The sequence below is a fragment of the Hyperolius riggenbachi genome, chromosome 6, assembly GCF_040937935.1.
Source record: "Hyperolius riggenbachi isolate aHypRig1 chromosome 6, aHypRig1.pri, whole genome shotgun sequence".
NCBI classification, from domain to species: Eukaryota; Metazoa; Chordata; class Amphibia; order Anura; family Hyperoliidae; genus Hyperolius; species Hyperolius riggenbachi.
This window is the reverse complement of record NC_090651.1, coordinates 334,025,212-334,051,315: the sequence shown is the minus strand read 5'-3', so window position 1 is coordinate 334,051,315 and position 26,104 is coordinate 334,025,212. Positions and strand designations below refer to the sequence as shown.

The following is a 26,104-nucleotide window of genomic DNA, read 5'->3' as shown; positions in this document are numbered from 1 at the left end:
ACGCATTGCATACATTTTTACGCATTCCCGCTAGTGCAGGAACATTAACACATACATTTTTACGCGTTACGGGTTCAATGCGTAAATTTTTACGCATTGAACCAGTAATGCGTAAAAATGTATGTGTATGTTCCTGCACTAGCGGGAATGCGTAAAAATGTACGCAATGCGGCCCGCCGACCTCCGAGGTCGGCAAGCTGCCAGCGGGGGACTGGAGCAGCACTGAGTGACTACAAGGGCACAGGATGGCTGCATGGGGCTGGTAGAAACCCCAGGTAAGTGAAACTCATTTTTTTATTTTGCTTGGACATTCCCTTTAATGTTTAGGGATATTGATTTACACTGGAGTAAAACTAAACTAGATGTACAACTTTAGCTGAGGGATGAAACTTGGGCAACAGCTCAGCTGTCTTCCAGCTTCACGCACAAGCTGAGAGTACCCCCAACAGCTGCATTCAGGATAGAGAGCAAGGACCTCTATGGTGAAAATGCTTCCTCAGAGGCTGTGGATGGGAGGAATGCACAGAGGAAGGAGGACACAGCACAATCACTCCTGAGTATGGCCCACAGCAACAGTATCCAAGATTATTTTCAATGCCATAGTGGCCAATGTGCTCACTAGTCCCAGCAACCCACAACAGATCTGAGCACCACAAAGCACAATGATGCCAAGAACACAGCAGGATAGGAAATGAGCACACAGCTAACAGAGATAAATCCCACAATTAAGCACATCACAGGGAAATGATGGAAGTGACGGTAGTGGAATAAAAAAGGTATAAAATGTTAAAATGACAAGACAAAGACAGGTATATAGAACTGGGATTAGAAAGCAATGGCTTAGCAGAATGACAGAGACTGATTAAATTGTAACTCCACTTTCATTAAAATGCACCTGGATATACTGTATACTGGCTTTTCAAGCTATTTTCTATTTTAAGGCTGTTAAAGGTACCTTTAAGTTTTCCGATAGCTACGGTTCTGTACCTATGCTGAATTACGCAAAGTGACCATTGCAAATGATCATTCTTTATCCTTCTGCAATGTAAAAGCAGTAGAGTATTGTACTATGTTACCATATTGTACCGTGTTACCATATTGTACCGTGATACCATTTATTGGCTAACTTAGAAGAAAAGCAGTAAGCTTTCAGCTATGAAGCCTTCCTCAAGTACAGGAATCAGTCTGACAAAGGCTTCATAGCTAAAACCTTACTACTTTTCTTCTAAGTTCGGCCAATACATGGTATCATCCTAATTCAAAATGTCTTGCTTCTTCTGCAATGAGTGTTTCATGTATGCAGGTCGGACTGTATTAGGATCCCAAATGTCTGCTCACAGCACACGTGCAGCAATACTGAATTTGGTGTTACCTGAGCTGCCAGGGACACAAGGCAAAGGTACAACTGTTAGCTGAAGTCTTTTCAGTATTTAACGTTACCCTGAATAAAGATGTTTTCTTTTTTTTCTTCATCACGAAACTGGGGTTACGCTTTAATGAAGGTAATCAAAGGCAGGAAAGAAGGAGTACAGAGAGGGGTCAGCATAGCCAATCAGCCAGGGGATTATGGGAAACCAAAACGCTGGTTGTATGAAAGACGTGAGCTGAGGCACATATTATTAACATATGTAGGCACATAACTAATTTACATCTCGTATACCTATGCACATGCACACCGACATACAGTGCATGAAATTATATACAGGGCGTGTCGTTATAAACATTTAAACGCAGACATACTCGCACACTGTATGTACAGCCACACACACACACACAGATATGGATTCTGGCTCAGAAGGTCAGCCCGGTATGTCATTCCAAATGGTCCATATCTTGGCTTTACAGAAACTGCCGCACTGTCCTCTCCCCGGCTAGGCGGTGGACGCAGGCTGAGGTCCTGCCGACCGTATGCTAAAGTATTCAGGAAATCCGTTCTGATGATGTATCTGAGGGGCGTGGAGCTGCTGAAGCCCTCCGAGCTGAGTTTCTCCGACTGGCACTTTCTGCGTTCCAGAAGTTCCGTTCAGTGATGGGGCGCTGATCACATGATGAGGGTCAGAGGTCAGCTGTGAATAGCACTGTCCCAAGGTCACCGGATACTGGACTGGCTTGTTTATCTGAGTAAGGGGAAGGGGGAAAACAAGGCTGGTAAGAGTGAATTCAGAAAGACATACAGGAGCTAAGTAAACACAAAATGGGAGGAGGCACCCCAATGTAATATACTATGGGTTAACTTGGGTAATGGGACATGCAGAAATAACTGAAGATGTATCGACTCCACAAAGAGAAAATGGACACCCAGACCCTCAGTAGCCAATGCTTATTGTAGGGATCAACAACATTCTTACTAATGACTAATTTAGACATTATGACAAAGCCCGAATCCACCCAGAACTGGATTTGTACAAAAAAACATCTGAGGCTCTGGAGTCCTTTCTGTTGCTCCTATATGGTTTTATAAAAAATGAGCTTCCTCTCAGTGAAATAAGTTAGTGAACAGATATAGCCTGGTGTAATGACGCAGAGGAGCTTGCCATTGGCCTCAATCTCCTAGATCCTCCAACTCGGAGGGGGGGTTTGGACGATGGCCCTCAGTCAATTCTCAGGCATCAGCTCATATTCGTTCAGTGGGAGGGTGGGAATCTTAAGGTGGCCACTAAAGGTCCAATTTCTAGCGAAAAATCGTTTGAGCGATCAGAAATTCGGATTGGTTGTAAATAATCTCCATTGATGGGCCAATTCGATTACGAACAATTATAAAAATAGTCCGATTTGATTTTGGTCAAACCAAAAGTTGGATTTGCTAGTTGGTTGTGATAGATAGGAAGCAAAGATTGGTTCGTTGATGGTGTAGAGAACGATTTTTCGCTAGAAATTGGATCGTTAGTGTCCACCTTAAAGAGGAACTCCAGTGAAAATAATGTAATAAAAAAATTGCTTCATTTTTACAATAATTATGTATAAATGATTTAGTCAGTGTTTGCTTATTGTAAAATCTTTCCTCTCCCCGATTTACATTCTGACATTTATTACATGGTGACATTTTTACTGTGGGCAGGTTATGTAGCTGCTACTAGCTGTTTTGGCAGTTGGAGACAGCTGAAAACAGTCATTTCCCACAATGCAACAAGGTTCACAGACAGGAAACTGCCAACAGTACCTCGGTCCTCAGAGCTTCTTGTTGGAGGGGTTTCACCACAATATCAGTCATACAGCGCCCCCTGATGGTTTGTTTGTGAAAAGCAATAGATTTCTCATGTAAAAGGGGGTATCAGCTACTGATTGGGATAAAGTTAAATTCTTGGTTGTAGTTTCTCTTTAAGCCATGGCTGGTTGTCGGAGCCTGGGCTAATGATGGACAAATTAAAATGTAATTTGCCATCTGCAGATGATGTCAGGGGCTGCACTTGATTAAATCCAGTAATTTGGCCACCACTGCCATTAGTCAGAACCACTTTCTATCAGTAATGGGGTCTCAGACTTCTGTCTCCAGATTCTGTAAAGGGCAGCTGGGACACCACCGAGAGGGTCTTGCTCAACTGTTTACAGTGGTTTTTCCAAGTTTGCAGATACCATAATGTGCAAAAATGTCTTTTTACTGGTGTTTGTGTCCTCAACTGGAGCGATTTGCCCTTACTTGCCAACCCCATCAAGCTGTAAGACTTTAATATGAAAATTGGTGGTCCAGAAAACAGGGAATGTCAACAGCAAACATGGATGAGGATCACTTTCCCACTGCTGTCCCCAGGGGCATTTTTAGGTATAGGCAGGGCCGGTTCTCTCATGAAGCAAGGTAAAACATTTGCATCAGGCGGAAGAGATTACAGGGACAGCAGGTTTGACTGCATGCTGTAAGGGTAAACACAGTACAGAGTAGGAGAAGAAGCGAAAGGAGAGCGAGGTGATCATTGGGTAAAAGCAGCTTGTTGTGCTGTGTGAGGAGTCTGACAGTGAGTGAGGAGGTGGGAGGAGGGAGAGCAGCAGTGTTTCATTTGACTTGCACAGCAGAAGGGAGGAGGTGGCACTGCTGTCCTGAGTGAGGAGGAATGAAGGACGGCTGACTAGCTGAGGGTGAGCAGTTAGTTTGTCACAGACTCCCAGCCAGCCAGCATGTTATTGTGTTGAGCTGCAGCATGTCATGTCTCAGGTTGCTGCATATGCTCCCTTGCTGACTGAGAACATTACCTGAAGCAGAAATATTACATGGCATAATAGCATTATGTAACAAAACTCGCACCGCACGCTGCTTTATAAGGGGCCGTGCAAATTGTCGGGTGCTGTGCGATCATTCCAAATCGGGAAGGGAGCCGCATCCTCACAAGTTTGCCTCAGGCAGCAAAAAGTCTACAACCGGCCCTGGGTATAGGCATACCAGGCCACTGCCTGGAGTGCCATTGGTCCTAAGGGGCGCCATGCCACAGTCTGGAGTGACAAAAAGGCTAGAAACGCCCCTGGCTGTCACTCTTGAGAGATTTTTCTGCTTCCTGTGGGGACAGGATGTTATTGAAATTCTCACAGATGGGTATAAAGGACAGCAATAAAACCCCCCAGAAAGTTCTAATCTCTTTCCAAACTATCTAAAATAAACCATTTTCCTGGCATTCAGTTTTAGTCAGGAAACACATAAGTGCGATCTCTTACCATTCCGGCACTCCCATTGCAGTGGGGGATAGAGAAGAGCTCGGTGACGTTGGGGACGGAGTCGCTGATAAAGGTGACGTTTCCGTAGACATGATGGGGAAATTTCTCAGTGCTCTGCTCCATTATCCCGATCTGAGAGGTACGCACGTGGTAAGGGAAATTCTTATTGGCCGCAGAGGGTCTGGTGATTATCTGATAAATGAAAATATGAGATTAAAAAAAAGAAATACTTTAAGTGTTAAAAGAAAAAAGAAGGACAAATACAGTTATAAAAAAAAAGAAAGATATACAGACATGTGAAAATGACCAAATTGGGCGACTATTACCAGTAGATACTTTAACAAATGTCACAACACCTCTTTAAATTTAGAAAACTTGATATGGGGACCCGTCGTTTTCACTTGAGAAGTGTTCACCTCCCATTCATTAGCCTATAACTTTATCACTACTTATCACAATGAACTGATCTATATCTTGTTTTTTCTGCCACCAATTAGGCTTTCTTTGGGGGGCACATTTTGCTAAGAGCCACTTTACTGTAAATGCATTTTAACAGGAAGAATAAGAAAAAAACGGAAAAAATCATTATTTCTCAGTTTTCAGCCATTATAGTTTTAAAATAATACATGCCTCCATAATTAAAAGTCACGTATTGTATTTGCCCATATGTCCCGGTTATTACACCGTTAAAATTATGTCCCTATCACAATGTATGGCGACAATATTTTGTTCGGAAATAAAGGTGCATTTTTTCCGTTTTGCATCTATCACTATTTACAAGTTTAAAATAAAAAAAATATAGAAATATATCATCTTTACATTGATATTTAAAAAGTTTAGACCCTTAGGTAAATATTTACATGTTTTTTTTTTTATTTATTGTAATGTTTTTTGTTTTTTTTTATATTAAACATTTTATTTGGGTAGTTTTGGGAGGGTGGGATGTAAACAATAGGTTTAAAATGTAAATGTGTGTTGATTTTAATTTTTTTTTACTTTTGGTTGTAGTATTACTTTTTGGCCACAAGATGGCGGCCATGAGTTTGTTTACATGACGTCACTCTAAGCGTAACACACGCTTAGAGCGACGCATGGGGGAGGCAACAGCCAGAAAAGGCGCCGCTTCCGAGAGAAGCTGTTGCTTTTTCAGCGGGGGAGAGGAATCAGTGATCGGGCACCATACCCCAATTCACTGATTGCCTGGCTAACGAACCGCGGGCCGGGAGCGCGCGTGCACGATCGGCCGCGGTAGCGCGCATGGTTCCTGGACGTAGTTTCTACGTCCAGGAACCAAAATAGGTTAAAGAGTGCCCAAGCCGAAGTCAGATACTTACCTAAAGAGTGGGAAGCCTCAGGATCCTAATGAGGCTTCCCTCACTACTCCGTGGTCCCCCATCGCTGAGCGCTGCCCCCCAGAAGATTAGCGACAATGCTAATCTTCCTGGTTCCAAGTGCGTGCAATAGTCAACTGAGCCCGTCCGTGCATGCGCAATAGCGCCTGTGGTCTCGCGTGGCCATTGCGAGCATTTGGAACCAGGAAGAGTAAGAAGGGCCGTGCACAGAAACAGGGGGAGCCGGGCTCAGAAATGGGGGGCTCGTTAGAACCAAGGGAAGCTTCATTAGGATCATGAGGCTTCCCTCTTCAGCAGTAAGTGTTAGATTTTGAACCCGAGCTCCAGCTCGGGTTCACTTTAAAGGACACGTGAAGTGAGAGGGATATGGAGGCTGACATATTTATTTCTTTTTAACCCATTCGCGTTCCTCGTTTTCACGTGAGAAATGTTCACCTCCCATTGATTAGCCTATAACTTTATCACTACTTATCACAATGAACTGATCTATATCTTGTTTTTTCCGCCACCAATTAGGCTTTCTTTGGGGGGTACATTTTGCTAAGAGCCACTTTACTGAAAATGCATTTTAACAGGAAGAATAAGAAAAAACGGAAACAAATCATTATTTCTCAGTTTTCAGCCATTATAGTTTTAAAATAATACATGCCTCCATAAATAAAACTCACGTATTGTATTTGCCCATATGTCCCGGTTATTACACCGTTAAAATTATGTCCCTATCACAATGTATGGCGACAATATTTTATTTGGAAATAAAGGTGCATTTTTTCCGTTTTGCATCTATCACTATTTACAAGTTTAAAATAAAGAAAATATAGAAATATTTCATCTTTACATTGATATTTAAAAAGTTTAGACCCTTAGGTAAATATTTACATGTTTTTTTTTTATTGTAATGGATTTTTTTTTTTTATATTAAACATTTTATTTGGGTATTTTTGGGAGGGTGGGATGTAAGCCAAAGTTTTTTAATGTAAATGTGTGTTGATTTTAATTTTTTTTACTTTTTGTTGTAGTTTTACTTTTTGGCCACAAGATGGCGGCCATGAGTTTGTTTACATGACGTCACTCTAAGCGTAACACACGCTTAGAGTGACGCATCGGGGAGGGAACGGCCAGAAAAAGCGAAGCTTCCGAGAGAAGCTGCCGCTTTTTCAGCGGGGGAGAGGAATCAATGATCGGGCACCATAGCCTGATGCATTGATTCCGTGGCTACCGAATCTGCGGCCGCGCATGGTTCCTGGACGTAGTTTCTACGTCCAGGAACCAAAATGGGTTAAACAATGCAATTTGCCTGGTATTCTGCTGATCATTCTGCTTCTAAGGCCGGTTTCACACCAGCAACCTGCGTTTTGCACTGCAACGCTTAAAATAGGCTTTGGAGATGCCCGTAGTAATGCACAGTAATCTCACTTCCGACAGCAAGCAATACTATAAGTGAGGCTCTCTAGCGCTCACTTCCTGTGGCCAAAATAAGAACTGCACAGAAGTGTTTTGAAAAAATACACTTCCACGCGTGTGCACCGAAACACGAAAACTTTTAAAATACATGCCCCGCCATTGACTTACATGACTCCGACTCCTTCGTCTAATACTTACCAGGGCTGTGGAGTTATTACAAAAATCATCCGACTCCAGAATTTATGAAACCACCGACTCCAGGTACCCAAAATTGCTCCGATTCCACAAATCCAACTCCTTACGGTGGCCACTAACGGACGAAATTCTAGCGAAAAATCATTTGAGCGATCAGAAATTCTGATTGGATTGGTTGTAAATAATCTCCATTGATGGGCACAATCGATTACAAACGATTGTAAAAACAGTTGTCCGATTGGATTTTTGTCTAAACAAAATTTGGATTTTCTTGTTGGTTGTGACAGATAGGAAGCAAAGATTGGTTCATTGATGGTGCAGTGAACGATTTTCTCTAGAAATTGGATCATTAGTGGCCACCTTTAGTCAAATACTTACCAAGGCTGTGGAGTTGGTACAAAAATCATCAGACTCCTCAGTTTATGAAAACACCAACTCCGGCTCCAGATACCAAAAATTGCTCCAACTCCTCGACTTCGACTCCACAGCCCTGGTTAGGTTACAAATGCACTTTGCGAACCAGTCTACAGGAAAATGTCCAGCAGAGGACTTGTGTGCAAGAAAATGTCCAGCAGAGGACTTGTGTGCAGGAAAATGTCCAGCAAAGGACTTGTGTGTGAACGGAGCCTAATTAGTTTCACAGAGGCATTCATAACTCGTTTTCACTACTGGACTAATCCATGGACTGGAATGGACACTCCCATGTTATCTCTGCTAGAAACACTGTGAAATAATAGCTGTGTTCTATTTAGCAAGCTCAAGTTATTTTTCCCATGAATCCCTGCAATTTATAGAACAGAACTGTGGGATTGTGTTTTTCCCAACAGCGGAGTTTCACTTTAAATAACTTTATGTAGGAGGCGTAATAAATAGCATTTCACAAATGAAGGCCGGCGTTTGAAAGGCTTTCAGCAATTTTCCTAAATTGGTTTTTAAAAAGTGTCCGGTAATGAGTTCCATGTTCTGCTTTTACTCTGCAGGAAGCCCATGAGCAAGCCAAGCAATTTCAGCAAAATGACTTGCCTTTTATCCCACCTACTCAATGTACCGAACAAGATCTGATCACCCCCACAGCCCAAGCCTTCTCTGCACCAATCAACAGCCAAACACCACCCTATACTCCGCTTTAAAGCCACTCTGAAGTTACAAGGAAAAGTTCCTCAGCAGGGACAAAGACAGGAAGAGGAAAAATAAACTGAATCCTTTCCGACTCAAATTGTGGTTTATATTTGAATTTAAAAGGTTCCTGAGGGGGCAACATTAATAAAATATACATACCTGGGGCTTTCTACTGCCCTCTCCAGCCTGATCACTTGCTCATTGTCCTCAGTCGCCTCCTCGTTCAACTGCAACTGTCCCCGGAAGATCCTCCAGTTGGGGCCAGTCAGCACAGGCGCAGTCCGGCCAGGCGTGCTGCCCCATCTTGCTACCATTACTGGGAGCGTTTTGATCAGGCGCATGTGCAGTTCGCCCCAGAACCGGAGGACTTTCCGGGGCGAACTGCGGACGAACGGGGGGTCAGAGGAGGATGGCGTTGGAGCGATCATCCTGGAAAGGGCTGGAGGAAGCCCCAGATATGTATATTTCTTTTTATGTGGCCCCATCTCAGATTATCATTAACTACCTGTATATATATATATATATATATATATATATATATATATATATATATATATAGTAGTTCTTGTCTTGGGTAAGGGATTTCTTCTTACACCTTTTAACCACTTTACCCCACAGGCTATTTTACCCTTACTGCCAAGAGCCAATTTACCCTCTCAGCATTCCTCCCATTCATTTGGCCATAACTTTATCACTGCTTATCACACCTAAATGATCTATAACTTGTTTTTTTCGCCACAAATTAGGCTTTTTGTGGGCGATGATTGTTTTTAGGAATTACTTTATATTCTATGCATTTTAAAGGAAAAAACAAGGATTTAAAAAAAAATACACTATTTTTCCAATTCCATCCCCTATAGTTTTAGAATAAACCATGCTACTGTAAATAAAACCCACACATTTTATTTGCCCATTTGTCCTGGTTATTACAGCCTTTAAAATATGTCCGATAATATATTATTTGAAACAAAGGTATATTTTTTCTGCTTTGTGTTTCTTTATACCCAATCAATAATTGCATTCCATTTTTTGCTAAAATAACAGTAATATACCATTATTACATACATATTAAAAAATCTCACACCCTAAGGTAACAATTAATATATATATATATATATATTTTCATTGTCACTTTTTTAACAAGTGTTCATGTTTGGTAGCTATGGGGGAGGGGGGGATTTTATAGTTTTTAAAAAAAAAAAAAAACTTTAATTATCCTTTTTTATGCCACTAGATGGCGCTATACACTCTCCTGGTAGTCACCAGGAAATTTCAATCGTTTTTTAAAATTTTTTACTTTCACTTATGAATGGACATGGCAATTCAAGTCATGTCCATTAATCCTTAGGCATTTCAATTGGCTTGGGGAACACATGTTCCCTTTCACCAATCGACGACGTGTAAATCCTGCCGTGAAAGAGTGCCAGGTACATGTGCTTGCGCACGCATCCACCGCTACAACACTGGACACATATGCGTCCAGATTGATTTACTGCAGCTCGAACAGGATGCATATATGCGTCCAGTTTGAGTTAAGTGGATAAGCTGTTTTTTTAATCGTTTTATACATCCTTTGAAAAGGGTGTGTGTGTGTGGGTTGGGGGGGGGTGGTGTTTGGGCACTAAGAGAACCCCCAGTGCCTGAGCTGATTGTAATTCTTTTGTCGCTGCTTTGCTAAGATCAGCATATATACACGGTACACAATAAATGCTGGATCAAGAATGTTAATTTTTGCATGGAGAGACCCTTCAGCTTCTTCACATCTGGACGGGTCTTCTTCAACTCACCAGGAAGACGGCGTGTGCGTACAGATGGATTCCAAGCTGTATCCCATTGACGATCTTCTCCCGTGCCCACTTCGGAATTCCAAAGTTGGCAATCAGAGCCATAACAGGAACTGCAAAGAACCTGCAAACATACAAGAGGCAAAGTGTTTTTCAGTAGCTGAGTATTACTGCTGTAAGTCCAATCTGCACATACCTTTCGCAAATATCACATGAAATCATTTCTATGACCCTGTTTAGAGCTACTATAACATAAAATGAACTATAAAAGTTTTATAGCTCATTTTATGTTATAGCACTACTAAATGAGATCCTATAAATGATTCCAAAAGGATGATAAAATTTGGTTTTTCTGAAGATGCTAGCAGAGCTTGTGTGGGACAGTCAGATGTGCCCTGCAGAATTATGGAGGATGGTCCAAGCTGTGGTCAGTGGCCAGCAATTAAACACTGATTGGTAATCAGTTCCTCTGAGGGCTTGCTCCTCTTAATTCACTTTCTGCTGTCACATGGTGTAACAATGTTATCCAGCAGTCACCAAGTCTGTAGTTCTATCCCTCGGTCAAGGTGGCAGACATAGAGCAGTAGGGATGTATGCAGTATATCAGGGACATACCAATAGTTCCTGTGACCCCTACGGCATGGGAAGGGGTGGGCCTGGGGGCTAGCTGCTCTCTCTTCTCCATCCAACAGTTAGTAGAGTAGCACATTGGAGATTTAACTAGTTCTAGCCCCAGAAGATGTTAGAAGATTGCATACCGGCCACACTTGCAAGGGGAAGAAGGGAGGGTGGAGAAGTTTGGCGTAATATCCTTGCCACACTTGTATGGGGAGTGGTTTGAGCAGAATGTTGTATTCGCTACACTTTATGGGGAGGGGGGTATTTGGACTGGTCACACTCACTATGAGTGGGGGAAGGGAGTATACACTAGCCATACTTGTTGGTATGAGAGCGCCGCGGGTGTTATACAGCCCACACTTATTATGGGGGCGGTGGGATGAGCTATCCAGCTACACCTGCTGTGTGTTTGGGAGGGGCTGGCTACCATTGTTATTGGCGTTGTTGGCCATCATTGTTGGGGAAGGCGTTGTAATATATTGTATTGGCATCATGGCACAATGGTTTATAGTTACTCCCTCGTCAACAGGATGGGGGAACATACTTAAAAAAAATTAAGCCCTTAAACTGAAAATAAAAATATGAGACTCAGTTCTATGTTCTATTCACTTTTAGTAAAACACAAAATGACCGTATTTTTCAGACTATAAGACGCTCCTGACCATAAGACACACCAAGGTTTAGAGGAAAAAACCAGGGGAAAAATATATAATAAACCTGGTGCATCCATGGTTAAAGCAGAATTTTGTGGATTATGCCCCCTTTGTACCTCATGCTCCTTGTACCTCTTGTGTCTCCCTGTATCCTCCTCTGTCCCCCATTTTTCTGCCTCTGTCCTCCTTGTGTCCTCCTCTATGCCCCTTTGTGTCCCCCTGTCCTCCTCTGCATGGTCACAGTACAGGGAGTTCCCGACATTGCGGCGGGTTGGAGGTTGGTATTGGCAGGCGTTCACAAGTCAGGAAATACCTGCATTTGGACTATAAGGCGCAGTGATTTTCCCCCCCTACTTTTGGGGGAGAAAAAGTGAGTCTTATAGTCCAAAAAATACAGTAGTTTACTTTAAAGGAACAGTATTACAAAAAAAATTTAAATTTTAAATGCACGTGTATTCATATGTATAAAATGCACATTTGTTCCAAAGTAAAATGCACCATAAATTACTTTTATATAAATAATAATAATAAAGATTCACATTTATTCTCACCATAACGTGTAGGCCGCAAAGAAGGGGACGTAGAAGGCCTGTTTCTCAGGGAAGTGTTTGAGTGTTACCAGCACGGCGTAACAGAACCATATATAGGCCAGAAACTGCAGAGCGATGTTCCCATAGCCAGCAGGAGACTCGTAGGTGTACAGAACCTGCGCCGGGTCAAAGAACTGACGGCAACACAAAAACATCGAGAAGAAATGTCAGATTCGATGTCATTCTGCATCATCACAGCTAAATCTGTCTATTCCCAGATCATTCTTCAGGACAATTCAATCAGCAGAATTCAATCAGTACAGGGGCAGCAAGGTGGCCCAGTGGTTAGCACTCTCCCCTTGCAGTGCTGGGGCCCCAGTTTGAATCCCAGCCAGGGCACTATCTGAAAGGACTTTGTATGTTCTCCCTTTATCTGTGCGGGGTTCCTATGACTATTCCAGTTTCCTCCCACTTCCCAAAAACCTACTTAGTTAATTAACGTCCCCCTAAAGTGTCCCTAGACTACAATACATACACAGACATATGACTATGGTAGGGATTAGATTGTGAGCCCCTCTGAGGGACAGTTAAGTGACAAGACAAAGTACTCTGTACAGCACTGCGGAAGATGTCAGAGCTATATAAATACGAAAAAAATAATCAATTTTATAAAATCTAAAGGTAGCCGTAAATCACTCGATGTATGGGCAGATCCCTCTGTGATTGAATTTGAGCAGAGAGGGATCTGTTGCCTGCCCATACACCACAGGCCAGTTTCTGATTTCAGGATGAGATCTATCAGGAATTGGTCTAGCACCTCCACTGCCTGACTGGCCGCCCAACAAATGTCAACGTATCCCCCCCTTCCCCCCAGGTGTCTGTGCACAGTAAAGTCTCGTCTCTGTCCACAGGTGTGACTTCTAGCTTTCACCGGTGTTCGTCATCACTTCCTGTGCTTATACCACATGGAAACAGGCACGTGTAGTGACTTGACACATGCGCCTGGTGGCATTTGGTACCGGCGCTCACGATGATGGTGGATACCATAGGAGGCCAGGAGTTGCACCGGCAGAGAGGTGAGAAGTTACATTGCACATGGGCACATTTTTACACTTGAGGTGACGCCAGCCGGGGCTCTGTTAGTCGTGATGTGAAGCGCTGTTACCGCCACACAACATGCGACCACGATTTTTGACCATGTCTGATCTATCCTTTCTACTAATTTAGCTAAAATGACTGAATCGGAAGATCGATCGGGCCGCAATACTGATTGGAGTATGAGCACCTTTATGGAAATCTATTGCCCCCGACATTCCCAGTTTATCAACTTTTGATGAAATGAAGCCAAGGCTTCTTACAACAGATCTTACCTGTGCCTCGTGTATGAAGAGCACCGTGTGTGTCACTGTGTACAGCGTCATGTATACCGACAGCTTTATGGAGCCCAGGTGACTAATACGACCCCTGCAACAACAGGACGATGCAATTATAGCAGCCAAAACTCCCTGCAAATAGTTTTACAACTAAATTCCAGTCATGCATGCAATAAAGTATGCCTGCGTGCATTTACATACAAATAAGAAACATACCTGGTTCTGTCCCTATATCAGATTCACCGCAGTGCACTGCAGCCACTCCCACTCCACCGCACCGCCAACAACTACATTCATATGACTCTGCTGCAGAGTACGCCAAAATATGCATTGCGCCACCCCCACCCACCCCCGCAAGCCCCTTGCCACCCCTCAGCAAGTGATGTACTCCTAGCTGGACAGGAAGTACATCACTGGGATTCTCAGCTTCCCCGCCATATTTGCGTTGTTCCATGCATGTGCCGTACCGCGTCCAAATTATTTACATTGTCTGCGTCGCCCACTAACTTGCATTCTGTCACAGCAGAAGTCTGACGGTAACGCACTGTGGACTTTGCGACGAGTTGGTCGGCTGCGAATCCGGCACTTCCAGTGCAATGCGATGCAACGGGGTTAGTGTGCCAGGCCCTATAGACTTTCATTGCTGTTGTGTTACCCTGCATGCAGAAAGGGTAATGCAACACAAAAAAAGAGGCCTAGTGGGAACAGGGCCTCCCAGCTTTGCCAGTCCTCCATTCTAAAGGATCTCCATAGAGCACCAAATCTTAGAGAATCCAACTCTCAAGATGTGCTCAGTGAATTGAGGCCATTGTTGTAATCATTGCTACTAAAACAGCTACAAGGAGGTCATGCAGTGGCTGATGCCTGGTCCTAGGTAGGCCCTCTTGAGCAGATGCCCAGTTGTGGCCCAAACTTCTGCAGCCCCTATTTGTACACCGCTGAGTCAGCTCCAAATGGTAAATTATAGCTGTGAGTGCAGTGATCACAACTCTGCTGCCGGTGGGTGTCCTTACCTTGTCACTGTGAAGCCTTTTCCGAGGAGAATCAGCATAAGCAGGAATATGAGGAAACTGGCAGAGAACAGCAGCTTGGCTACAGGGGGAGAAAGCACAGTGAATGGGGATGGATGGATGGATAGATGGATGGATGGACAGAGAGATTTCCACACTGCTATACTCACCTAGTACTTTGATGCTGGGGCTGCCCACTCCATCCTGTGCGTACTGACCCCAGTATACACAGAACAACACCAGGCTGAGGACTGGGAGAGAGACAGACTGTTATATGTGACCTCTTGTAACAAAGAGCAACATGCAGACTGCATTACTCCACAGTACATACTACAAACTGATGATGCAATCAGCAGAAGCTGGCACTAGGGGATCAGTGAGGGAGAAAAGAGGTCTCTGATCGCTGCGGGCTCTGATGGATTAGGTGCTGCCGCTGCTTTCATTTATCCAGGGGGAGCGGAAGAGGACACAAGGGGGGAGCAGAGGAGACATGAGGACAGTACAGAGAGTACCCAACATCGTGGCAGGTTGGCAGTTTGTATTGGCGGACATTTTGTAAATAGGGAGGCTCCCTGTATTTGGCATATAAGATGCAGTGACTTTTTCTCCCCATTTTGGGGGAGAAAAAGTGCGTCTTATATGCCAAAAAATATGGTACTTTGGCTTACATTGTAGCACAGAGGTCGTTAATAGGTTTACTGATCTTTTACTGTAATCCTGAACTGGAAATCTGCAGACCCACAATATCTTCAAATGGGAAAAAAATGCACCTATACAAAGCGGTGTATAGTGCCAGAAGATGCCCTCAGAAGTTTAATAAATTATGGAAAACCAGAATTGACGCTTAAATCGGACCTGAACCCAGAACTTCCTCTCTGCTCTAAAAGATAAGCAACAGCATAATAACCTTTAAAGAAAAACATCTTTGTTACAGCTGATACATATTCTACAATAAATCTGCACTTTGTCTACTTCCTGCTTTCATGGAAGCAGGCATATTGTTAACATCCTGTGTTTACAAATTAGATGCACTGCCAAGGCAGCCAGCTGACACAGCTGAGAGATCAAATTACAATTTGTGCTTAGTCACAGATAACGGGGGATTATACAGGCTAAACTCTCTAATTACATACAATGAGCATTTCTCTCTGTTTTCCTTTTGTCCTGTGCAAGAGGTCAGGTCCACTTTAAGACTGATCACTAAGCTGTGATATGAACTGTGTTTTTTTGCTGCGCATTGACCTTTATTTTTGTTCCCCATTACTGGGATCCGCTCCCTGGGCAGATGGCTTGTCGGTTTTCAGGGTGGGAAAGAGGATAAAGTAGAAGTCTGTTCAACTTTTGAAAAACAATAATAAAAATGATTGAAAATAAATAAATGATCCCAGGATACTCACCCTCCACCCCGGCAGCGGCCATGAACATCTTGTATGTGGTGTGCAGAAGTTGTCTCCCTCGTAGTATATCTGCTCCGAAAAGAGAGGAAAAATATTACTTACACATTTCAAAAATATGCAAAAGTATCTGCTTGAGTTATTATTTTATTATTATTTTTTATTAATATGGCGCCAACATCTTCTGTAGCACTGTACACAGAACAATCAAATAGTGGGAAGCATAGATACATGAGACATTCAAAACTCTGTAGAATCAGGACATCCAGTGATACAAATACATTGTTTTTAGTGTGGCCATACTATTCCAACATGAATACAGTCTGTATGCATGTTGGATTATTAGGCCTCTGTACAATTAACAAGTTGACACATCATTGCATTCCAGCGGTTCTGGAGGTGTGTTTAGCTATCAGGGACAACAACGGATAATTTGCATATTCAGCAGTGATGCATTGTGGGAAACCTCAGAACTCACTTCAACCTGGATAATTGCAAATACCTTCTGTTTTAAGAAGGCAAAATTCTTTTTTACATAGCATTTGTAGTAAGAGGACTTTTTGGTCTTTTTTAGCCCCTTACACACTCCTAGGTGTTCCGGTTCACCATGAGCTTGCTGGACAATCTGCTACTTTTTATAAGAAATCACTGATCATTTACCAAACTGTGACAGTACCATTTTTGACCAGAAGGAGGCACAGCAGTGCTGAAATTCAATCTCTGCAACAAGATGTACATGTGTTCATTTGTTGTGTTTATTACTGTTGTACAGTACTAACAGCTGTACATGTTCCTGGCTGAGTATCTCCTCCTGTGGTAACATCCTGGCGCGTTTATGTCAGCCAACCAAGATGAGCCACACATAGCAGATTTCTACTAAGGCTCAGTTCACATCTGCGTTTCTTTGCGGAGCCGGCCATATGGATCCTGGAAAATGGTCCGTTTTTACAGCCAGTGTGCTGTAAAATGTCCGTTTTCCATAGGATCCTATTGTGCTGCAAAACCTTCCGTTTTCGTTCCACTGAGCGAAACGGTCCAGAAAATTAGGTCCTGCTGCATTTTTTTTTGTCAGCTCAGCAGCACGGACAACGGAACCGTACGGCCGGCTCCGTTGGCAAACACAGATGTGAACCGTTGAGTATGAGGGTGGGCATTTTAACTGTTTAGTATTTGTCTTGGCCAGCATAGGTTAGCAACCCTCATAATCATCATCATCATATCAGTACACAGTGAGGATTGCTGAAAGGTTAGTGAGATAGCATTGGATGCACAAACCTGCTGTAAAAGCATCTTTGTGTACTAAATCCAAGAAAAGCGGAACGGGGGAGCGACTCAGCCAGAGTACCGGGCCATTCAGCGGGGGACAGGAGCGGCCCGGGGAAAAGGCGAGGGACCAAGCAGCCTCAAGGGGGCTGGAGGAAGCCCCAGGTAAGTATAAAGCCAGAGGGCCCTTTCACACTGGAGCGGTGCGTTTCGGCAAATTGCTGCACTGCTACCGCAGCCCCCTATAGGGAAGTTCATTCGTCCCACGTTGCAGTACGCTGCACCGGTAGTGCCAAATTTAACTCTAGTGCAGAACTACAATACTGTGAGGAACCCGCGGCGACCTGCGTTGGCCTGGAAGTCATGTTAGTCTATGGTGGGGGACAGTTAGTGACAAGACAATAAACTCTGTACAGCGCTGCGTAATATGTCGGTACTATACAAATACTTGAATGAATAAATAATAATGGTGACTCGGTTTTTTTTTTAAGTTGGCGTCGCGGTGCGCTTGCGCATAAGCATATTTTTACAATACGCTTCCATGCACTTCTGCATACCCGAAGCAGGAAGTGACTGCAAGCGCATGTCACTTCCTGCTTGGATGATTGCCAGACAGGGAACGCCTTGTACTAATGCAGTGTTCCCTGATGGCCTTTGCTTTGGTGGTGCAAGGCGGTGCGGCTACCGCCAGTTTGCAGTGTGAAACCGTCCTGAGACTTCTTTCGTCTCATGTTCTCTTTAAGTTGTGAGGCTATGTGGAGAGCTAGAAAATAAGCTCTGGCACTTGCTAAAAAAGTCCAGTAAAAGGAGGAATAAATGTCCCTTTCCAGCGCTAATACCGTCTCTCCTCAGAGAGCCATTCCTCCTCAGCCTGGTCTCACCTTCATTTACATGTAAATAGGAAATAGATGTATGAGTATCGGCCACATCAAAGCCACAGAGATAAATCTGACTCACCAGTGCTCTACCTATAGCCTAAACCCGGGATTTACATAACAAACTGCTGAAACGCTGGAATAATCCCTCTCTCCTCCAGGAATATTACTTCTCTGAATCATCCCAACTCACAGAGGAGCTACAAGATCAGAAGACATAGGTTCTGTATGGGGGGGGGGGGGGGGAGAGATTGCAGTTATCTGTTAAAGCACAATACTAGCCAAGACCTTTGTAGAATTTATGTATTACTATAAAGCACACCTGAAGTGAGAGGAATACAGAGGCTGACATATTTATTTTCTCTTAAACAATACACATTGCCCGGCTGCTGATCTTCTGCCTCAAATACTTTTAAACTGAAAGAATACTCAACTCACGAGACAGGACGATGGATCCCAGCAATGTCCCACGACGGCGAGCGTTCCCTGATCTATCTTCTTGTCGGCGGGTCACATGGCGGCACATGACGGGCGCGAACGAGAGTTCAAGGGATCGTGGTACTTTGTGTGGGAGTCGTTGGGGATCTGCCGTGACAATCGTTGTCGCAACACGTTGTCAAAAATTGTTCGCATAATTCTGCGCCTGTAATCACGTTGCGAGATTGTGGAAACGATCACTCGTCACTCAAAATATCACCTGTCCTCAGAAAAATCATTGGAAAAATTGCGTAGTGGGTACGAACCTTTAGCCACAAACATGCAGATCAGGTGTTTCTGACTAAAGTCTGACTGGATTAGCCGCATGCTTGTTTCAGGTGTGTGATACAGACACTAGTGCAGCCAAGGAAATCAGCAGGACTGCCAGGCAACTAGTATTGTTTAATGAGATAAAGAAATATGAGCTCGCTCTTAATGACACTCAGTTAAGTTAATCAAATGGTCAAAGTCCATAAAAGATCATAAAAGTTCCGCTGTCATGTACAGCAACACAGTCTCTGGGTTGTAGCCAGTGAAATAGTTAGTAATCAATAGGTTGCGCTCTGTGACATAGTATGTTGCCTCTTTCAGACCCCCCTTTCCAGAAAGCACTCACAAGATGTTGTGGTCTGTTAAAGACCAGTCAGCGCCTTCGGGGTGTATGGCCCCCCCGTCGCCTCACAAGCTCACCGCCTCCTTGATAATTTTATTAATTAAATGCAATATCACACTATTGGAAGCTGGTCTTCCTGTGTGTTTTGTCTCCCCTGCAAGCCATCACCATTTCAGCCTAAAGGATACGACGATTCACGTTTGGCCAGACTATCAAGGAGGCGGTGAGCTTGTGAGGCGACGGGGGGCCATACACCCCGAAGGCGCTGACTGGTCTTTAACAGACCACAACATCTTGTGAGTGCTTTCTGGAAAGGGGGGTCTGAAAGAGGCAACATACTATGTCACAGAGCGCAACCTATTGATTACTAACTGGTATTGTTTAACAGGAAATAAATATGGCAGCTTTCATATCCCTCTCTTTTCAGGTTCCCTGTAAAGTTGGTCATCTCTGTCAGGTGGTTGTTACCTCTTTGTGTTCCCAGTAAAGAGATCTTCCCTCACTTCCTGTCAGTTGGACAAAGAGGGCTTGAACCCCGGTAATTGCAGGATGAGACGATATGAGGGACAATCATAAAAACCCAAGAGGAGCTCCAACTCTTTCCCCACTTTACACATGATTTTTACACATGAATTATTGCTTTCTTTTAACTTCTAGGAGAAATGTATACCACTTCCTGCCAGTCAGATTCTCACACATTCTTTCTTAAGATAACATTTAAATCCCTTAAAAAAAGTTCTAATTGTCAACTTAAATTATACAAAAATATAATAAAAACTTTTGGATAGAGATAGCCTTTAAACACACTCCCGGGAGAGGTACAAACATTAGCCATTGTTAAGTGTCTGATCTGGGCCACAAGTAGGAATCAGGAAATTTGGGAGGATAAAACAGCAGGTGTTGGGGTCGCCCACTATGCAGACTGCGGTTACAAATAGTGGGTGCATGCCCAAATTTCCCTCTATAGCCGCAATTTGTATGGGCCCCCAAACTTCAGTTACACCCGTTATTTTATTTACAGGTTTGTAGGGGGAAGGGAGGGGGATGGTTAAAGTGAACCAGAGACGAAGCACCCTCATGTATTTTAGCATATATATCAGTGGGAACATTAGAGAAAACACCCAACCTGCTCTCTGTTTCATTATTTACTGTTCAGATTGCTTCTTATCACCCCCGATAAAATCCTCGACTGAGCATTCAGTCTGGCTTTGTTCAGGAATCTTTATACAATCTGGCTTTAAGAAACACCACAGCTGTGAAACAGCCCTCATCCAAGTCTGCAACGATCTGCTCATGGCAAGGGACAGAGGGGAATGCTCCATCCTAATCCTGTTGGATCTCTCAGCTGCTTTTGATACAGTTGACCATGAAATCCTGCTTAACAGACTGCAGGAGTACTGTGGCATCTGTGGATCAGTCCTCCAGTGGTTCAGATCATTCCTGACTGACAGAACACAGAGAGTATCCCTAGGACCTATAATGTCCAAACCTGCACCTTTACAATTCGGAGTGCCACAAGGATCAATCCTATCCCCTCTGCTGTTTGCAATCTACATGTTGCCACTCGGTACACTTATCTAACGACATGGCCTGACGTACCACTGCTACGCCGATGACACACAGCTATACCTGTCCTTCAAACCTGGTGGAACAGACCCTACCCCAAAAATAAACTCTTGCTTAGCTGAGCTTCAGGCATGGATGAATGATAACTGGTTGAAACTGAATGCTGACAAAACTGAGGTCCTGTTTGTCCAAAGCCAGTGCTCGCCATCAAAACAGCTCTATCCTAAAGCAACACCAATCAGGATTGGGAATTCAGACATAAACAGCTCCAACCTTGTGCGCAGCCTTGGCGTACTAATCGATGGGGAATTGAGTTTCAGAAACCAAATTTCATCTGTAGTTAAATCTTCCTTCTTTCATCTGAAGAACATTGCAAAGATTAAACATCTGATTCCCCCAGAGGATCTTCAAACCCTAGTCCACGCCTTCATCACATCACGGCTGGACTACTGCAATGCCCTTTATGCTGGCCTCCCCAAAAAAGACCTGCGTCGCCTGCAATTAGTGCAGAATGCTGCTGCCAGATTGCTAACAAACCAGCCTCGCCACTGTCACATTACACCGATCCTTCGCTCACTGCACTGGCTACCAGTAGAATGGAGAATACTCTTCAAGATTGGACTGCTGACATTCAAATCCCTGCACAATCTGGGCCCTGGATACACGAAGGACTTGCTGAAGCTGCACCACACCTCTCACAACCTCAGATCAGCAAGTTCTATAAACTTGGTCACTCCCAGAGTGCACCTCAAAAAATCTGGAGACAGAGCCTTCTGTCATGCTGCCCCTACTCTTTGGAACTCCCTACCACACCCAGTAAAGACAGCACCATCCCTGGAGCTATTCAAATCCAGACTGAAAAGCCACCTGTTTAGCCTGGCATTTCCAGATTTATAAAATTCTTCCCCTGTACCACGATGGTCGGAGCCATGCTTATGCGCTTTGAGTCCCATGGGAGAAAAGCGCTTTACAAATGTTATTTGTTGTTGTTGTTGTTGTTGTTGTTTATAGCCGAGTCTGTCTTCTGTGCTGTCTTTTCAAGCCCAAGCCTGCCCCCTTGTGGCTCTGCTCAGGAATAATTATAGCTGAGTCATTATAGAAAAGCCAGACTGAATGCTCAGTCGGGGAATTTATCAGGGCTGCTAAGAAGCAATCTGAACAGTAAATAATGAAACAGAAAGCAAGGTAGGTGTTTTCTGTAATGTTCCCACTGATATATATGGTAAAATACACAAGGGTGCTTCGTCTCTGGTTCACTTTAACCTCCCTAGCGTTCAATTTCCCCAGGATTTCTGTGCAAAAAGTGATAAAATGAGTTTTTAAAACTTTTTTTTTCCTGTAACTTGCCAAAATGTGTCAAGCAAGGGTCTAGTATACAGTGCAGGAGAGTATTGATGTGTATGCACGTTTATACTGTTCACAGCATGTTTTTATGGATGGATAGATCTGTCAGTACCGCTGGGGAGGTTAAGGTTAGGCATTGCTGGGGTCTCCAGCTGGTGATCTTTTTAGCGTTAGACCTCACTGTGGAAGGGGGGGGGGGGTCAGTTAGGGTTAGGCACCGGAGGGGGGTGGTTAGGGTTAGGCATTGGAAGAGGTGGTCTTTTGGGTTAGGCATTGGGCGGGGGCGGGTGTTAGGGTTAAGCATGGGCAGGGAGGTTGTTCGGGTTAGAGGGAGGGCTCTGTGTGAGAATAGGGTTAAGTTTAGCTATAGCAAAATATTAGTAACATTTACTGATATTTTGCTATCCTAATTAGCACTGCACAATAGTAGAATATCAGTAATTTTACCAAGTTTTACTAGCGCCCATTTCCGGTGTTCGGATTTGCTGGTGCCCTCTTTGCACGTACGATAAAAACAGTCCTACCCAGACTGCACAGCCATCCAATAGGAGGTGGTAAGAGGAAGGAGTGGAGTTTAAAACTGAACTGTACTTACAATAATTTACATTTACAACAAATAAATATTTAAACAAACCTGAAGTGAAAAACAACCATGATAAAATGAAGTGTATTTAGTGTATTTATAGTACAGATAATGAATAGAACATTAGTAGCAAAGAAAAGAGTCTAATTTTTGTATTTATTTATTTTTTAGAACATTGCATCATTCTGTCATATTTGCAGTTTAGAAAGTTAGTTAAGTTATAAAACAAAACGAACGAATAATGACCCTTTGAACTTTCCTGCAGTAAAACCTTACCTCAAACAGCCAAGAAACAGTGAGAGGAAGCTTAAAGAGGAACTCCAAAGAAAATAATGTAATAAAGTGCTTAATTTTTACAATAAATATGTATAAATTATTTAGTCAGTGTTTGTTTATTGTAAAATCTTTCCTCTCCCTGATTTACATTCTGACATTTATCACATGGTGACATTTTTACTGTTGGCAGGTGATGTCAATCGAAGGAGATGCTGCTTGCATTTGTGGCAGTTGGAAACAACTGTTATTTCCCACAATGCAACAAGGCTCCCACAGTGTGATGTCGGGACCTCAGTGCTGACACTGTGGCAAAAGCAATAGATAGAGACAAAGTATTCGGGCACCAGTCACAGCAAAGGCAATGCTAAACAACCTTTAATTCACCCCCATCAAACTGACATACAGAGAAACTGCAGGCCTGACAGCCGTTTCGCAGGAAAAAAGAAGCAGGTTTTTTCCTGCGAAACAGCTGTCAGGTGTAACGATCGGTGTCAGCAACCAGAGAGAGAATCTGATTCTTGGCGATCTGCAGTATCCCCAAGAATACAGATATACCTGATCATTGGGGATCTGCAGAATCGCCAATAATCAAATAAGTTTAACCTCTAGACACCTGAGTGTGTAAGTGTTTTGGTGCAACAGTAACCTTTGGACCACCGGGGTAGCAGGTGGTCCAATAAGTAGAGAAGACTCTACTGCGGTCAAGGACACCTGGAGAGGGAGTCCCTGACTGATAAGGAGCAGTGTCCCCTCTGAAGAGCAGGGGACCCCTGCGGAAAGGCTGGACACCCTGCGGAGGGTGACAGCCAGAAGGTCAGACAGGCCGGGTCGGCAACAGAGTATCAGATATGCAAAGTACCAAATCAGAGATCAGAAGAATAGTCAGGAAAGCTACAGGTCATAACAGATATCAGAACAAGGCCTAGTCTGAGGTGTGAGGTCCGTGATCTCAACACCCTGGAACTATGCTAGGGAATAACACAGATGGTATACAGTATTCCTAGTCTGGGGTGTGAGGGCCGTGATCTCAACACCCTGGAACTATGCTAGAGAATAACACAGATGATATACAGTATTCCTAGTCTGGGGTGTGAGGACCGTGATCTCAACACCCTGGAACTATGCTAGAGAATAACACAGATGATATACAGTATTCCTAGTCTGGGGTGTGAGGGCTGTGATCTCAACACCCTGGAACTATGCTAGAGAATAACACAGATGATATACAGTATTCCAAGTCTGGGGTGTGAGGGTCGTGATCTCAACACCCTGGAACTATGCTAGAGAATAACACAGATGATATACAGTATGCCTAGTCTGGGGTGTGAGGGCCGTGATCTCAACACTCTGGAACTATGCTAGAGAATAACACAGATGATATACAGTAACTGGCTAAGTGTGGATTCCCAGGTCCTCCTGGTTCCACCACACTGGAAGATCTGACTAAGGTCTGAGTGCTAACACATAAGCATTCGCAATGCCAGACAACCAGCAACTGAACAGCAAGAGATATATATAGTAAAGCACCCCACAGCGCCGCCCAGCTCCCATCAACCAATCAATAGCCGAGCAGGAATCAGCTGACCGTCCCGATCAGCTGATCTTCCTCCTATTGGTATAAAGAGCGTGTCTAGCGGCGCGCGCGCGCGTAGCTCTCCATCTGTGTGCACTACTAGGTCCAGCTAACCCAGACGCATGATGTTGCGTTGAACCCGCCGCACTGGATGCGGAATCCGCCGCTTTGCTGTCAGAACATGCGGCGGCCCCCACGCCACTCTGCCCATGGGCACCACCAGCTCCAGACAAACCAGACGCCTGCTGACGCGGACAAACCGCCGCATCAGACACGGAATCAGCCGCCTTGCTGCCAGAACATGCGGCGGCTTTTCCGCTGTTTCTCACATCAGGCCTGCAATTTCTCTGTAGTTGTTGTTGCCTCTGAAGAAGCAGTTTTTTTCCTGTGAAACGGCTGTCAGGCCTGCACTTTCTCTGTATTTGTTGTTGCCTCTGAAGAAGCAGGTTTTTTTCCCTGCGAAACGGCTGTCAGGCCTGCACTTTCTCTGTATGTCAGTTTGATGGGGGTGAATTAAAGGTTGTTTAGCATTGCCTTTGCTGTGACTGGAGCCCAGATACTTTGTCTCTATCTATCGCTTTTGCTATATGGCTGATTGATCTGGAGGCACAGTTGATCGACCTGCTACCCCCTGGGGTCTGCAGTCTGGTGCATCTTGTGCTATTCACCTCTGCTCTCTGTTGACAACATCACACTGTGGGAGAGGTTTCACCACAAAATCAGCCATACAGAGCCCACTGTTGATCCATTTGAGAAAAGGAAAAGATTTCTCATGGGAAAGGGGGAATCAGCTACTGACTGGGATGAAGTTCAATCCTTGGTTACGGTTTCTCTTTAAGTGCATCAGAAAACAGGACTGTATTGGACCCAAGTTGGGTCAAAGAGCTCAGAGAAGATCTTTTGCATAGATACTAACTGAAATTTTTTAACTCTTCCAGTACTGGAAATAATATGGGACTTTTTAATTTGCTACTGATGTTCTACTTCTTAGCTGTACTACACATACAATTTATCAACTCATAAGTTTATTTTCGCTTCAGGTTTGCTTTAAGTGATAATTGTAAAGTTACTTCTGATATAAGTCCTGCTTGAAATTCTCTGCTGAGCCCCACCTATACTTATGCTAATCTAGATAACTGACACTATAGAAGTAACAGGCGGCACCAATATCCTTATTAATCATCTAACTCTCTACGGGCGTCCCCAGCATGCCACCGCCACTTCCTGTTCCAGTGTCAGAGTCCTGCTGCTTGCCGCGGAGCTCCCTGTGGAAGCTGAGATTGGCACATTCAGTGCTCCAGTCTGACAGGCCTGCAGAAGATGAAGTATGTAGGCACCTATTAGTGTCTGCTTTAATAAAAATCATATATACGATCATAGACACTGGAAGACATCACTCAGCGACCCACTCGAGGGGGAAGAATTCCATGCTGAATTTTCCAGGTCAGTCATGTTTCTCAA

At 43.9% G+C, this 26,104-nt stretch overlaps 1 protein-coding gene across 1 annotated transcript in view; it reads right to left on the bottom strand.

The window, feature by feature from the left end:
* Window positions 1-304: 304 nt before the first annotated feature.
* The window catches only part of TMEM145 (transmembrane protein 145), a 123,035-nt gene continuing 97,235 nt past the window's right edge, over window positions 305-26,104 (bottom strand). Inside the window, exons 8-15 of the mRNA XM_068243077.1 lie at window positions 16,077-16,145; window positions 14,850-14,930; window positions 14,683-14,761; window positions 13,667-13,760; window positions 12,318-12,490; window positions 10,499-10,619; window positions 4,642-4,833; window positions 305-2,117 (exon numbers count right to left, since the gene is read on the bottom strand). Coding sequence (XP_068099178.1) covers window positions 1,872-2,117; window positions 4,642-4,833; window positions 10,499-10,619; window positions 12,318-12,490; window positions 13,667-13,760; window positions 14,683-14,761; window positions 14,850-14,930; window positions 16,077-16,145 — 1,055 coding nt within the window. The 3' untranslated portion in view covers window positions 305-1,871. The remainder of the gene's footprint in view (window positions 2,118-4,641; window positions 4,834-10,498; window positions 10,620-12,317; window positions 12,491-13,666; window positions 13,761-14,682; window positions 14,762-14,849; window positions 14,931-16,076; window positions 16,146-26,104) is intronic.